We start from the raw sequence: 16,055 nt of genomic DNA, 5'->3' as shown, positions 1-16,055 counted from the left end.
GATTGGCTGTATTTACAAGTATATCAACGGTAGCTAAGGAGACTCTTATTCAATTTTGATACCGCTATTACACTATTCACTTGGATGATGCAGCTGTTAAACGTTCAGGAACAGTTTTCCTCAATGAAAAAGTTGGACACACAAAACAGAGACGGGGGTTTTGGTTTATGGACGTATGCGTTTCATGGGGGTCCTTAAGATTCAAGTCTAACTGTGCCAGAAAAGTGATCCTCATCAAGGTTCAAAGCATTCATAAATAAAATACTTGCATCATTAATCAACTGCTCAACATATTTAAACTGTATTTAAGCAATAAACTTAAGCAGATGAAGACGAACATGCCTTCATCACAGAGGAACAGCAGCTGATTGGGATAAGAAACTGAAATGTTATCATTTACTGTTCTTTAACCTTGAATTTCTTGGTGTATTTTAATGATTAATTGCGAACAATGATCATTCTCAGAGCAGATTTGTTTAGTTTTTATTGCCCATACGTCATATGATTGAAGTCTAGCTCGGAGTATTTTAAGAGGCATTGGTTGAGGGACTTGGAGAACAACAAAAGGTAAGTTGCTCTGACAACTCCAGGAATGCCGTCTGGAAACTTGTGATAAAGTTAAATAAGCACTTTGGGAAATTAACCCTGACCCGAGTCCTGCTAAATGTGCATTATGAAGCCCTAACAGCTTGTTTTCTTGCTACTGAGCCCCCCTCTCTCTCTCTCTCTCTCTTCTTAGCCTCCTCTTTGTCTATCATTAAACCTCCTCTAATAAACTGACCTGACGGAAACCCAAACACATCTCAGCACCAAACGTCTGTGAACGCGTTGTGCTGAAATGAGATTGGGAGACCAGTGTCGGGTCCAGGATTGTACTAACATGTCTACGTCCTCTACTGTCAGGTTCACAGTCTGGGGAAACTAGACAAGATATGGGGACTTAAACTGTTGGCTATCCTAAATAATGTCTGCTGGAGCTGTGTGTGTGTGTGTGTGTGTCAGAGTGTGTGTTTGTTCTTGAACTTTTATCTTTCAAAATCAGGTTAGATCCTTTCAGCGGTTCAGGTTCATGTCTCACATGGATGATGCGTTTTTGAAGTCCATGAGGACCTGGATGTTTATGAAAGGAAAAAAGGAGAGAATGCTAATAAAATGATGTTTTACGTGACAATCAAGGTGTCCAGGAATGTGACATATTAGAAATAATGTATTAAAGGCATCATGCGTAACATTATGAATATTAATTTGTGCAACAGCGCTAACCACTGCAGCACCGTACAGCCCCCCTCTATTAAATTATATTATACATACTTATAATTAAATATGTTTAGAGTGAAGTCAAACTCCGTCTGGATTTGTTGTTCTCAGCTCTTTGTTCACATGGACGGGATGATGCCTCCTTCAGCTTGTTTAAGTTTTGTTCAGAGATTTAAACATGCTGTGTGTTTTTTCCGACTGAATCCCTCCCTATCCAACTGTTAGAGCGTCGTCCTGGCCACTCAGGGAAGCTGCGTCTAGGTGCATTAAGACAGTGTTGTCTTAAGATTACGACAGAAGGAGAACCAACAGACCAAATCGACGAAAAAAGACAAACAACCAAGTCAACTTTGAGATTCATAACATTACTTGAAAATGATCGCAGACATGTTGATTGGCACTTGTCGGCTGCTGTCTCTGTCCCTGCTAGTAAAACAGGACAGGAGGGGCGGGGGATGTATGTAAACAGGAGAGGAGGGGGAGACCTAGAAGAGAGCTTTTGATTTGATCTGAAATCTGCTCTTTAAGTCGTTTAGTAAGCCTTTAACAAAATGTTTAATTACGATTCACTTGTTATTTGTAACAACTTCAAAACACTTTTTGTGCAGACAGCGGCATCTAAACGTTCTAAAAATGATTGCATAGTATCACAAATATAGTCAGAAAAAGGATTTCAAAAATGTACTGTGTGAATGTGTTTGTGTGTGTGTGTGTGTGTGCGCGCCTCCATGAAATGAATCGGGTACATTAACAGGTTTCATGTATTGCTGCATTTCTTCCTCCTTGCTGCATTCTCACCCTCTGCTATGTGTCTGTTTTCTTCCTCTCCTTCTTACTGCATGGTGTGTTTGTTTGTGTGTGTGCGTCTGGGGCCTTGTGCATGTGTCCTTCTACCTCTGCACCTGCCTGCCTGTTTGCCTAGGCCGAGGGAATCACTATGCCTACTACGCCTATCGGCACCACGAAGGTAAAGGAACCCACCACACTTCCTCTGTGACTCTTGCAGTGGCTCATGGGATTGTTGTGAGAGATTTTGTTTGACTTGAGGTTCTTGGTAGGAATACTGCACATGTTCCTAAATAAGCAAATGTTAAGAAAAAATATCAGAAAATTTAAATAAAGTCAGTTTTGTAGACAGCTGTTTAGATTTGAGACTAAATTCTTGAACTAAGCAGTTTCAAAGGAATACAGATTTTTAAGTAAATGTGATTTCAAGAACATTGAAACCACTTTAGTCTGTATTGTAAATATGAAGCGAAGCTTAGCACAAAGTCTTAAAAACACTCAACTCCTGGCAAGATATAAGTGCCCCCTGACTGCACCTGTTAATAAAAATCAAGGTATCATATTATCACTCTTTAAAAAAGTGAACAGATTCAGTTTGAGAACAAGTCTTTGCAAAGATAAAAAAAAATTCATTTTTAAGTCTTGTAGACGTTCTGAAGCAGGGTTGTAACGATACCAGGATGTAAAACTTCGATGTTTAACAAGTGAAAATCAAACGATATCGATATCTGTCTCGTTACCATGGCAATAAAATAAGTGAAGTATCTTATTTAAAAAAAGTGAGGAAAAGAAAAATAACAAATAAGCAGAGAAAAAAGTGACATGTACAAACAAAGAAAGACATCACACAAAAGAAACTTTCAAATACTCGTTACTTCAATTTACACGTCCGAAAAGGAGCGTAAAAAGTTTATTGAATTCACTCCAATAAAACAAGGCAGCTTTATGTTTATAACACAAAGATTAAGCTTAAAAAACAGACTAAGATATAAGCCAGAAACAGTTAAAAATAATGAAGAAATGTATGAAAATAAAATGCAGTTCCAGGTTGTAGTTACCTTAAATCAAAACAAAAGGAATAAAAATGCTGAAGAGAAAAAAGTGAAGAATGACAGATTTTTCAATTTGGCTTGATTTTAGTTTTCTGTCTTTATTCTATGATATCAAAGTTTTTGTAACTTTGCCGCTCCATGCAACAGCGAGACTGAAGTGCAAACAGAATCTAGTAAAACAAAGTCTATCTCTCCAGTATTATTTTAAGAATGTGGTTCTGAGGTTTTTCTGATACTCATTCATTCGACCCAGAATTTTGTTTCCCCTGAGGACAAAATGTTTCCACCTTTTTTTTTCTCCTGCAGGGAACTAAAACACTGCTTTGCTTTTTACTAAACTCCTGTCCACTAATAATCAATAACCGCTCTGCAGCCACCACAAGCCTCCCACATTTGATGCCACATTAGCACCACATTACCCCGTTTAAAACTCTTTCTCTGACTGACATGTTGAAAGGATTCTTCTTTTAGACAGACAGCATGAGTGTGTAGTTGACTACTTCTTTTTAATTTAAACGTGATCTGAAGGGCGCTAACGCAGTGCTAACCGTGACTGTTTGTTTGTGTGTGTCTAGACGGCTCTGACTCCCGGGACAAACCAAAGCTGTACAGACTTCAGCACAGCATCACTGAGGTCGGCTCGGACTGCACAGAGGACGGCGCCATCCAGGTAACTTCAAAAAACACGCTTCAGGCTTTTCAAAGTCAAACTGAGTTCTCCTCGAACCATAACGATCATTTAAATCGAGAAAGAGGATAAAGCAGTTTGGGGACCTTTTTATAGAAACCTAATATATTTTTACTCTCGATGATTTTAAACATCGGGCACCTGCAATATTTGAGGACTCATCCTTCCACTTAGAAAATGAAAAGCTATTACGATTTAAACACATCACATGTTTCCCTTCAGACATTTCTTACATTAATGTCATTTCATGAACTCCTGCACTCTGTGTTGGGTTCCTCTAACATCATACACTAGCTGGATAATGCTGAAGTGGGGGGCGCTGTCAAAGGGCAACAAACTACTTGAATCAAATCTTTTGAGTTACAACCTTAGACTGTATAAATCTACCAACTGTGGCTCAGTTGGTAGATTTATACAGTCGTCTCTTAACCAAAAGGTCGAGGGTTCGATCCCCAGCTCCTGCAGCCACATGTCCGATGAGTCCTTGGAAAAGACACTGCTTCATGGGCCACTATGAATCAGTATGAATAATCCCATTCATACTGATTCATAGTGGCCCATAGTACAAGTTAAACTGATCGACTCTTTACATAGCCTGAGTGAGCTGAGAATGTTTAAAATGCCCAACCATATTTCACCCTATACTTTATATAAGATCGGCTCGGTCCCACCTCTACTGATAAACTGCTCTTTCTGCTTTAAAAAGGTCATTTTAGTATCACACCTAATGGGCATTCTTTGGTTGTTGGATGCAGCCTAAAGTGATAACTGGAGGAAGTGATTATTTTTGGTGGTTTGGTTGGTGCTTTATTATAACGCTGCAACCCTGAGTTAATGAATTATAAGTTTTTAATTATTTTGAGCTTTGACAATTCAAAGTATTTAAATTGTGTCTTCTTAAATGTGAAGATTTTCAATGACTTAACTTCATACCGTTGTGTTGGAAGACTGAAGAGGACATATTAGGTTGTCATCTTTGGTTTTTCCCAATTTCTGACATTTTTATTGACCAAACAACTTTTGATCAGAATCAGAATCGTGTTTTATTGTAATAAGTAATAATAAGTACATTTACACATACAAGGAATTTGACTTGGTGTATTGGTGCTAAACAATTAACAAGGAAATAAAGCAGAACTAGCAACAACTTAAATAATACAGTATACGAAGCTATTACAATATATAAAATATATATAAAAATAAAATGTACAAAAGGTTCAATCCAGAAAAAGATGGATGTATTAACTGATCAGAATTGATTGTTGGTTGCAGCATAGAGTCAGATTAAACACCAAGTCTGTGTAATGAGAAAACGACACAGTCTCAGTGTGACTTTAAAGCTGCAGCATCATGTTTTTATCGTTTGATTTCTCCAGCTGCTAGGTCCGGGGATTCTTCCCCATCACTGCAACCTCATGCACACTGAAGGTATGGTGACCGTGACGCCGCACGGCCCCGACGCAGACACCTTTGTCGACGGGCAGCGAGTCACAGAAACGACGGTGCTGCGTTCAGGCTCCACTATCCAGTTCGGCTCGGCGCACGTCTTCAAGTTTGTTGACCCCATGTTCGACCAGGGGGGGAAGAGAGAACCGGCGGCCATGATGAGGAGCCGACACAAGTCTGGGTGAGTAAGAGGAGCTTCCTTCCTCACTTCCTATCTGCACACTGTTTGCTCTAGCTTGTGAAGAGAGAGAGAGGGAAAAAAACTCAGAGGGTGTTATTGAAGACGGAGGGAGGAGATGATGAGGTTTGGAGTTGGCAGCCACACTTGGAGATGAAGGGCGGGAGAACGGTGGGAGGGATGGAGAGAATGAGGAAATGAGAGGAGAGGAAGAGCGGAGGTCTGGGGTTATGGCAGGCGGTCTGCCCTCTAATCTGATCAACATGGTGCTGGGTGTGGCCTCCTGCTCGCTGTCGCTTCACACACCAACAGGAGACGGAGCGAGGGAGAACACACAGCAGATAAGAGGAGAGGAGAGGGGAGTGTGTGAGCTGCTATGGATGAGTTACGGACAAGAAAGAGGTTTTGAATTAGAATTGAATGGCCCTTTAATGACTCTGTGGATGAGTGACGCTGCGATAAAAGAGAGAGAGGTGTGTAAGTTACCAGCTCTTTAGCTCATTACTCTGCATGAAGGACTTCTTTCAAATAAGGAGAAGCTCGGTAAGCTCGTCTTCTTTGATCTTCTGTGAGTTTTTCAGACTTACCGTAGAACGTAAGGCCGTGTTTTCTTAAGTTGTTTTCTCAGGTTGAAGTCGTCTGGGAACGTTGTACTTATTTAGAGTTCTTTGAAGTTGATGACAGAGAGTGAATTGCATGTTGGCTCTACGTCTAGTCATTTGAAATCAGACATTTTCAAGACAAAAAGGGTTGAAGAGCTGCAAAAGAATATTTCGATTCTGTCCATGTCAGTGTCTTTTTGGATATAAAACCAGCTGCAGCATATGACTTTGTGTTTTAGTTGCCATGATACCAGAATTTTGAACTTCAATAAGATTCTAGTAAAAATCAGACGATATCGTTTCCTGTTTTGATACCACAGAAACAAAAATAGAATTCCTAGGAGCCCAGTATTGGGTAATTTCTCTTTTTTTTGGTTTTGGTTGTATGTAAACTCCTGAGCCGCATTGGTAAGCTTTCAATACCAAAACATGGCCAATGTACGCATGTGTGCTATTCAGACAGTGTCACCTCCTCCTCTGCTCTCTGTCTGTAAGAAGCATCAAAAGAAGACGAGTAATGTCAGTATCTGCCGACCTGCCAATTTAAATCGACCACCACTACTCTCTCTCTCTCTCTCTTACTCGGCAGCTTTGGCTTGAAATGTGACAAAAAAGATCAGAAGTTATTCTAAGACTTTGGTTCTTCTCCGTATTATTTATCAGAACAAATCAGGGATGGTATCTGTTGGAGCCAAAATGCTTCTTTTTATCGATCTTTGCAAGAAACCCAACACAACACTGTGAATTTATATTTGAGTGTAATACCGACACTGAACACTGGGTTGAAGAACTTCAAAAGAGGTAATTGGATTCAGGTGTTTTGAAGTATCTAATTATAGGACAACGTATTTACTGCTGCTGAGAGTAAAAATGGCCACCATATTTTTCAGATTTGGCAACTAGATGCTAATTCCTTTCTGCCAGCTGAAGAAACAGTTCTTAAAGTTTTAACTGTCAGAGGGTTCAGACCGGGGTTCAGGTTTACATTCCAAAGAGTCCATAAGGTGACTTAATTATCACCTTCGACCACAGAGGAAGAGGTAATCGTCGAGTGTAGAGAGCTAGAAAAAAAACCTGCAACACTTTTACTCTGACTGGATGTCATGCTCCTGAAATGGACCAAGTTTCAGAATGGGGAGTCTTTCTCCCAACCTCGGTGTGTTCTCTGAGCTTTGAGTCATATTGTGGAAGAAGCATGGACACTTCAGAGAATATGTGTCTCACTAAAACACGTTTTTAGCTGTTTTGAGAGTTTGTGACGTCCTGACTTTTTCACTTGAACAACTAAGCGCCTCATTTATACTGAGGATGAAATCAAGATACCAAGAGGTGTGTCTATTGGTTATCAGGAATCTGGGGTTATTAGCCAGACTTAACAATTAAACATGAAAACAAACAGAGAATCATCACCTGTCTCTGTAGATCCCATTAGATCTGTTTAGCCTTTTTGGCATCTATAAGCATTTGTTTTGGTTAATAGCTCGCATCTTTACTTTTTCACTCTCAATCCTTTCATCTTTGCTGCTCTCAGCTTAAGCAGGCAGCTGTTCTGAGCGGGGGGAAAAAAGAAAAAGCTCTAAAAACCCGCTGTAGACGTTCTGCCAAAGCACCAAATAGAACACAGGCCGAGTTAGCGACCAGCTGCTGTGGAGGATTTGGCAGCTGAAGAGGTAGACGTTTCTCTCAGGTTGGTGAGGCGCTTAGGGAGAGAAAATATTTGATTTAGCACTCATCCGTCGACCAACCAGAAACATAGCTTTAAAAATGAATGCTAATGTTGCTAACACGTCATGTGATATGTAAACAGGCAGCTTTGCTAACACAACCAGGCGGCAGTAGCTATAGGGTTTGGGAACTGGAGGGTCGCTGGTTCAAGTCCCGGCTGAGGAACAAAATATGGAAGTTGGTCTGGTAGCTGGAGAGGTGCCAGGTCACTTCTCGAGTACTGCCGATGTGCCCTTGAGCAAGGCACCGAATCCCAAACAGCTCTGGCATGCTAGCAGTGTGTAGCAGTCCCACTCTGACATCTCTCCATTAGTGCATGTCCACACGTCCTGTTTGTGCATGTGTGTGTGTACTTCAGGCCTACGTGTGTAAGAAGCATCTCGTTAAATAACAGTGTAAACCAGAATTTCCCTCAGGGATTAATCAAATATGTAAAAAAGCCCTCCCTTTTGCACTATTTAAGACGAGAGAAAATATGAAGTCAGGCTGTGCAATATGTCACATTGAAGGCAGCGAGCAGCGTTAAACAGCTAGTCTAACAACGATGATTTTAAATGGATTTTAAATATGTAAATTAAATATATATAACGACACTGCAGCAACATAATACCTTACTAATGTGTTTCCTGCTTATTTTGATGCCCCAAAAATGACAAAAAGTATCAATTATTATTACATTTATATAAAGAAAACATTGATCTGATCTATTAAAAATGTCAAAAACAGGAACTTTGTTATTTTAATAAGACCCACAGATTTGTCTTTCTTGAAATAATTTGGCTAATTAAATTAATTTAAAGAAGAGCATGCGTCTTACTGCCGTCCTTTTTTTTCTTACTCAAGTTGGAAGAATTGTACGTTTAGAGTTAAAAATGTCACCGCTCGAAATGAAGTTATATTCCAATTATTCCTGATACATTTCTCATGTTGGGGATTTTCCCAAGCGATTCAAACGTAGCTCTTGTACATGGGTTTGTTATTGGGTGTCTGAGAATTTTCTATATTTTATTTTGATTTGGATTGTATTTGTAGCTATTTTAAAGAGATTATTTATGAACATGTTTGGCACCTGGTGATGATTGTGGATAACGGGCTCACACTCTTCATCACTCTTTGAAACGCTGATGACAGCCTATAGGCCTGAAACCCGTCGATGTCATTCAGCTGGTGTTTATCTTTATTATTAAACTCTAAAACTTCACTCTGGGTGCTGATGTTTTTTGTTTTCTTTTTGAGTTAGCACAGAATGTCTTTGAGGAGTTTTCGAGTTGAGCTTGTAACAGAATGGTTAATTTATCTCCAAAGATTCAGAGTCATGTCTGTCGTGTTGCTGTCACTTTGTGCAGCTCAGTGTCACCTCAATGTGGAATCAAAGTCTGACGCTGTGGATGTGGTTTTTCTGGGCTGCTCTCCAACATGCTGCTCAAACTCAGAAGGAAACCTCGTTCATCCGAGCTGGAGACACTTCGTGTTGTTTGAAAATGATTAGAGCCACGGTTTGGCATCCCCGCTGATTTTTAAGATGTTTGGCCCGAGCGTTTGGCTGCCGCTCAGATCATCTTGTACCGTTAGAGTGTTGTGAACTTTAATCTCTTGCCTCTCAGCATGTAGTCAACCGAGAAAAAGGTCATGAAAGACAGCAGAGGTCTGGAATAAACATAATCCCCCACCATATTTTGGATATTTTGAATGAAATGCCGTCAAAACATTTAAAAGTATTCAAAGTAATCGTGTGGGTGCACATTTTATATGACTTTTTTTTTTAAGGTTATTTTTTGACAGCTGAAGAGAGATAGGAATCGTTTAGAGCAGAGCATATATAGAAATCAATGTACGCTGCTGTCGCTGATACAGATATTTCTGTGATTATCCCATGATATGGCATCCTATCAGTGGATTCATATATTGGTTTGGCTCTGTGGTAGTTGTGTTGAATGCTGTACTAGTGTCGGATATCAGACTGTTTCCCAGATGCAATGAAAAGCTCAACATCTGAGTTTCATGAACTTGTACAGAAGTGATTGTTGATGGTACTTCTCTCTTGGATTTTAAAGTTGTCATGATCAACAAGACAGATGGGGAACGTAAAATGTAAAAAAAAAAAAAAAAAAAGTGTCTTTATGGTTTCCTAGATAGAAAAATCGATCTAATTTAGCTTCCATGTAAGTGGAGTCATGCTGTTAATGGTTTAACCTACTTTCACTGCTGGTGGTTATTGTGTGCTCCACAAAGAGCTCCCATCGATGACACCGGACAGGAAAAGCTTTGTGTGTTTGTGTTTGTGTTGCGCTGTTTATTTGACACTGATGCCCTCCCGTCATGTGGGGCGTGAAAAGCAGAAGCCTGTCTTTTAAACTCCACTGCTGTTGCACTCAATTACTGTCACTCAAGCACACACAGCGACACACACACACAGCGACACACACACACACACACAGACACGGCGCTCTGTCAGTACTCCTGGCATCGCCTCTTTATACCTAATTATAGAGTTATGTAAGTGTGTGTGCATGTGCATAAAGCAAACTATCTGTCTGCATGTATTAGTGAGTCATTCATTTACTGCATCTCTGATCCAACTCTCTGCTCTCCGACTGTGAGTTAGATAAGTGTGTGTGTGTGTGTGTGTGTGTGTGTGTGTGTGTGTGTGTGTGAGTGTGAGTGTGTGTCTGGATTAGGTCTGAGCTCTTGTCGATGTCAGTAATGAAAAGTCAGCTGTGGGGAAGCACAGTTCTCGTCTAAACTGCTGCCTGTCTGTGTCTCTGCTGCAGCAGCGTACCAGAAACCACCTTCGACCTTCACGGAGACGTCCACAGTGGAGCTGCCCTGCCTACCAGCAAGGTAACAAACACACACACACTCACACTCACACTCACACGCAGAGCATTTGAATGTTTGTTGTAGATGTTGCATCCTGTTGAATACTGGGAGACTGTACACTTAAGATGAGGGGAAAAAAACCTCTGCACTTGCATTAGGCAGTTTCATTTTTTTGCAAATTCATCTGTCGTTGATCCAAATTAGTCAGAGTATGTTTTTTTTGTCTTATCAAATTGAATGTGATGTCTGCTCTGATATATGCTGCAGATCTTGTAAAGGAACATGGAGCATCAAAAGTCCCGACCTATAAATAAGAAGTGATGCATCAAATAAAATATGGAAGAAGATGGTGGATTAGAATTCTGTATCAGTCATAATCATACGTTAGGACTTTGCATCTTCATGATTTTTGAAGCTTTAAGTGATGCTATAAACCACACCTACACTACGAACTACAACCGTCGCATGACTTCATGGTCACGACCGCTTCAGGGTCCTACTTGTCGACGCGATGACGTTTTATGTCGACGTCAACCTCTGCAGTTCAGCCACCTGTTGCAATCTGCTTTTTGTAGCACATGTTTAATCTTGAAATGTTCTTCTGATTTATTCTGTTTTAAAATCTCTGAAGCTAGACGTCATGTCATGCATTGACTAAAAGACGGTTTATGAAACAGTTTAATTATGGTGGAGGGAACAGGATGTGCACGAAACGCTAACTCGGAGCTCGTTCGGGCATCTCGTGATAATTGGATCGCTGCAAATTATGCTTTTGATCTTTGACTAATCAATGAATTGACTTGTTGCAGCTAACTGTATATGTATGATAAACACAATATTTCAATGACACAGGAGAAAAAAAAGATGAAAATTAATAAGCAGGGCTTCAATTTATGTTTGCAATATGTATCAAGCTGATGTATTTTTGTTATATATTTCTGTAAATGTTGATTTTGTAGAAGAACGCTGATATTTGTTTTTTAATTTGTCTGGTTCTACAATACATCAAGGACTAGTTGCATGTTGTGTAAGCTGCTTGTTAGTTCTTAGAGTCCTGACAGTGAACCTTAACACGAGACTCAACATCCGTGCTCCCAAACAGAACCACATGAGACCACATGAGACCACATGAGACTGTAAATGAGATAGAAGGATAACAGTTTTAGTGTTAAAGTTTGTAACTGTGTGCATCGTATGTGACTGAATCCTCATTAAACAGGAGCTCTTATCTCCGTCTGCACATTCTCAAACTATAAAATAGACTTTACTTAATTTAGTCAGAGTGAAATCAGATTTATTGGAAGCTGTTTGACATTGTGTGTGTTTGTTGTGTGCAGAGCTCGGGGAAGCTGGAGATGGAGAGAGGCATGGTCAAACCCATGATCAGAGGAGAGCAGCAGGACAGCAGGTCAGACGCTTCTCCTTTTACATCCTCCATTTTTAATCTCCGTCCTCTGGCTTGTCCTTCTCCCTGTTTTTTTTTTTTTTTGTGTGTTTTTTTTTTGGAGCCATCGTCCCATCTCATGGTGTCGCTTTGTCTCAACAGGTCTCAGGACGTTTCCGCAGACAGATCCGAGCTGACTCTACCGGCCGGCATCGAGTTCAGAGACAACTGTAAGCATTCGTGTCCTCTCTACATTCCCCTCTCTGCGTTGCTGCATCAGTCAATAGCTGGAAACTATTGAACCCTCCTCGTTGTCTTTACATTGCACACAAACGAACCCGCTGACCTATCTGCTCCCGCTTCAGTGGAAAGCTATAAATATCTCGTAGTAAACGTACAGTACTCGTAAGATAAGTGCTAATAGATAGTTAATAGATGCCAAATGCATGACATGTTAAAATCAATCTAACCTCCTATCTCATTGAACATACAATACAGACGTATAGTTCTGTACTGGGCAGCTTTAGAAATATCTGGGCTGAATTGGACGATTTTGGCAAAACTGTAAAGTACAAAATGATTAAATATATAAAAAATTCAAAAGCAGAAACATTAGAAATACCGGGACATACATCAAAATAAGATACGAAAGTATAACAAGTTTAATTTTCTAACATAAGAATGAAGATGTTCCTCTAGATGTTGATTTAAGTCCAGACTAGTCGACTTGTGGTCGGAAAACGCTGAGAATACAGTATAAATCAGAATCAGATTTATTGGCCAGGTATGCTTACACACACAAGGAATTTAACTTCGATGAACTGTGCTCTCTTATGTACAGGTACAACATTAAATATCAACAATAAACATGATAAGAAAAGACTAAATATGAAACAGTGCAGTGGTGAATAGTGCAAAAGATGCTGAAGTAACATGATGATAAGTAAAATGCAGTTATGTGACAGATGGGTCAATTAAGATGTCAATTAAAGTATTTACATAATTTACACTGCACAGCCTTATCTAAACATGTTAGATTAAAAAAAGGAATAACTTCACAACCAAAACCAGAACACACAGCCGAACAGAAAGCTTCGTCTCACAAAATACATGAAGTGAATTTTGATTCTCACTCTGGGAGTTGCTCCAATGCCCGTCACAAAACATCCCCAGTCTAATCCCTTATTCTAAAATATTCTGAGTTGATTACAATCGACTCACATCTGGTCGTTAACCCGTCTGTTTGTACTCTATGTTTCGACTCTTTTGTTGATACTGTAATGATCAAGAAAGACAGAGAAAGAAAATCTCATCTCTTCCCTCTGTCTGGCTAAAAGGATGAAACTCGGGTTGGTTTAGGTTGATACAATTGTCTTTAAATTAGTTCCAGAGAGTATTTAAAGTCCCACCTGATGTTTCCCACACTCTCTGAGCTCTGCTAGCTGTTTGCTCTGTCTTTAAACCGTGCCTGTTTATTGACTTCGATTGCGCTCTGGGCCTTAGTGTGACTGTTTGCACTCACTGTATATTTGCCTTAATGTGAGATCATCTGGTTTTTTTTTTTCCACCCAGAGGAGTCGAGGACTTTTATTGGTCATCAGTCAGAGAGAGGTTTTGAATCACATACCCACAATGCACTGGGAGAAACCATGTGTTGTGTTGGGACAATGACGCACGTACACTTTAAAAAAAAAAAAAAAGTGGAAACTTGCTCCTGATCTGGTGTTCAGGTTTTTCCCGAGGAGAGTTGTTTTAGTGCAGCTGCAGCCGCTTTGACATCAGATGCTTCACCAACAAAAGCTCAAAGTGGAGGAGAATGACACCACAGAGCGGCTCAGAGTGGTTTTACTGGTTTATCCCACATGATGCATGTAGTGCCAAGATCTGAGACCAACTAACCACCAAAGTGACTTAAACAAACTGCTCGATGCCGCGCAGAGAGATCACTTACTGTCAATGTCAACCAGCTCATCGCTATGACAACAAAGTCAAGTATTAAGATTTGTTTATTTAAGATTTTTTAAAACACCACGACCATCAGCCGTGAAGTAAAGAGGTTTTAAATGTCACAAGGTTTATTTTGTTGGTTAAGTGTGTTGACATGTTTTAAAGGCAGAGATCACTGTGTGTGATCTGGACATGATTGAATGAAGAGAAGGAAAGCAAAACAACAAAATACCTCATGAATCTGTCTTTAAGTCACATGAGGAGTTAGTTTGAAGTGTGATGCCAGTCAGTATTCTTCGCTCCAGACCACCCACAATGTCAAATCCACATTGACAGATGGGCATCACAGCGGCTGGGAAAAAAAAATAAAAAAAATCTGAAACCGCTGTCACTGAGCTTGTCTTCTATCGACGGAGGAGTTCTGAACCATGATGTGACAAGCAGGGTCGTTTAGAGGACAAGATCGTTTATTTCCATTTGTCACTCTTCAGCTTTTAGAAAGCCACGACACCAAAGTACAAATTTAGTGACAACTGCTGAACATCAGCTAACCCTAAATCCAATCACCTCTAAAATACACTTCAGTATGTCTTATAGGTCTGATTTGAGATTGAAGTTAGACAAAGTCTGAACGTAACGCTGAGTTTGATGAAATTAAAGACAACAGCAAGCCGTAAAGTGGTTTATACAATTGATTCTAAAATTCACTTAGCAGACAATTTTGTCCAAAGCGACGTACATCAGAGAGTAAGAACGACACAAGCAAGGATCTTAAGAGGAGGAAATAATGTCAGTTAAGAGCAAATTAACAGCTTTAAGTCTGATCAGACACACAGGTGCTGACAGGAAGTGACCAGAGGCAAAGCACAACATCGACAGCTAGAAGAGTCTAGTTAGAGGCTTAGGACGCTGTTGTAAAGGTAATTTTTGATGTTGTTTAATGCGAACAGTACCAAAGATTAAACAACGTTTCGTTTTTTTTTTTTTTTACTGTTGTTTTAAGATACACAATAGGTTACAAAAGGTTTGGCTTCATTTGGGATGATATCTACGGTAAATGATAGAAAATTACCAACACCAGTGTAAAAAAACAAAACACCAGCAACACAAACAAAAAAACAAAAAGGCAGCTAATCAGGACTACTCTCCTCGATACTATACAGGAAATACATTCATGTGTGTGTACACGATTTATAAAAGAAAGAGGAGGCGAACAGAGTGAGTTTTAAGAAGTCATTTAAAGGAGGTTACTGATTCTGAACGTCTGATCTCCTCAGGCAGGTCCTGACAAAGTCGAGGGCCCCTGACAGCAAATACCAGATCTCCTTTAGATTTGAGTCTCGACTTTTGAACGACCTTAAGGACCCCTACCTGAGGGTCTGATGAATCTGAGGCGTGTTCCTAATGATCTGACTGTGTGTCCGTGCAGCTGAAGACACCTTCCTGTCAGCCATCATCAACTACACCAACAGCTCCACGGTCCACTTCAAACTGTCCCCCACCTACGTCCTGTACATGGCCTGTCGATACGTCATGTCGCCCACGTACCGGCCTGACATGTCGCCGTCTGAGAGGACGCACAAAGTCATCGCCATCGTCAACAAGATGGTGAGCATGATGGAAGGAGTCATCCAGGTCAGTAAAACTACTTTACACCTCTTTTTTTGTGCGTTGGACTGATTATCTTCATCGTCTCAGTGTGTTCTGCAGCGGCACTCGCTTGTGTGGACGTTTTTGAATTGTGTGCTTAACTCCCCCCCACCCCCCCACGTGTTCTTCATTCTTACAAACTACTTCACTCGTAGTTTTTGTAAGATGTGTTTAAGTGTTTGTATGTTGCAGCTTTCTCTCTGCTGTAGCCGTGTGTGCGTCTGTCTCATGTTTGTTCCACATGTCAGCGGTAAATGCTCGCGGCGTGTGAAGCCTGCTACGACACAACATAGTGTTTACTAAATGTCAGCTGGCATGGCGCTGTGATCACTCGCAGTAAGAGCTGAAAATGTGTTGATATGATAGCTGGGAACAACACCAGTTAAATTCAAAGAATGTATGTATACCTACACCTCTGAGAAAAAACTCATGAAAAAACTAAACTAGTATTTCCATAAACAGATGTGCCAAGAACTGAGACCAAATCTAATGCATGTGATCAATACAAATAGCCAAAGAA

General features: G+C 40.2%; 1 protein-coding gene across 17 annotated transcripts in view; it reads left to right on the top strand.

The window, feature by feature from the left end:
* The window catches only part of afdna (afadin, adherens junction formation factor a), a 109,906-nt gene that overhangs the window by 43,802 nt on the left and 50,049 nt on the right, over nt 1-16,055 (top strand). For 13 of the 17 annotated variants that reach the window (XM_061051597.1, XM_061051594.1, XM_061051601.1 and 10 more), the window contains exons 9-15: nt 2,180-2,224; nt 3,671-3,765; nt 5,160-5,410; nt 10,506-10,575; nt 11,892-11,962; nt 12,101-12,168; nt 15,315-15,520. In XM_061051597.1, the coding sequence (XP_060907580.1) occupies nt 2,180-2,224; nt 3,671-3,765; nt 5,160-5,410; nt 10,506-10,575; nt 11,892-11,962; nt 12,101-12,168; nt 15,315-15,520 (806 nt within the window). The remainder of the gene's footprint in view (nt 1-2,179; nt 2,225-3,670; nt 3,766-5,159; nt 5,411-10,505; nt 10,576-11,891; nt 11,963-12,100; nt 12,169-15,314; nt 15,521-16,055) is intronic. The other 4 variants (XM_061051610.1, XM_061051609.1, XM_061051608.1 and 1 more) reach the window with 1 other exon arrangement.

Source organism: Labrus mixtus, chromosome 12, assembly GCF_963584025.1.
Source record: "Labrus mixtus chromosome 12, fLabMix1.1, whole genome shotgun sequence".
Lineage (NCBI taxonomy): Eukaryota > Metazoa > Chordata > Actinopteri > Labriformes > Labridae > Labrus > Labrus mixtus.
Note: the sequence above shows the minus strand (reverse complement) of the source record. Positions and strands in the feature narration are given on the sequence as shown.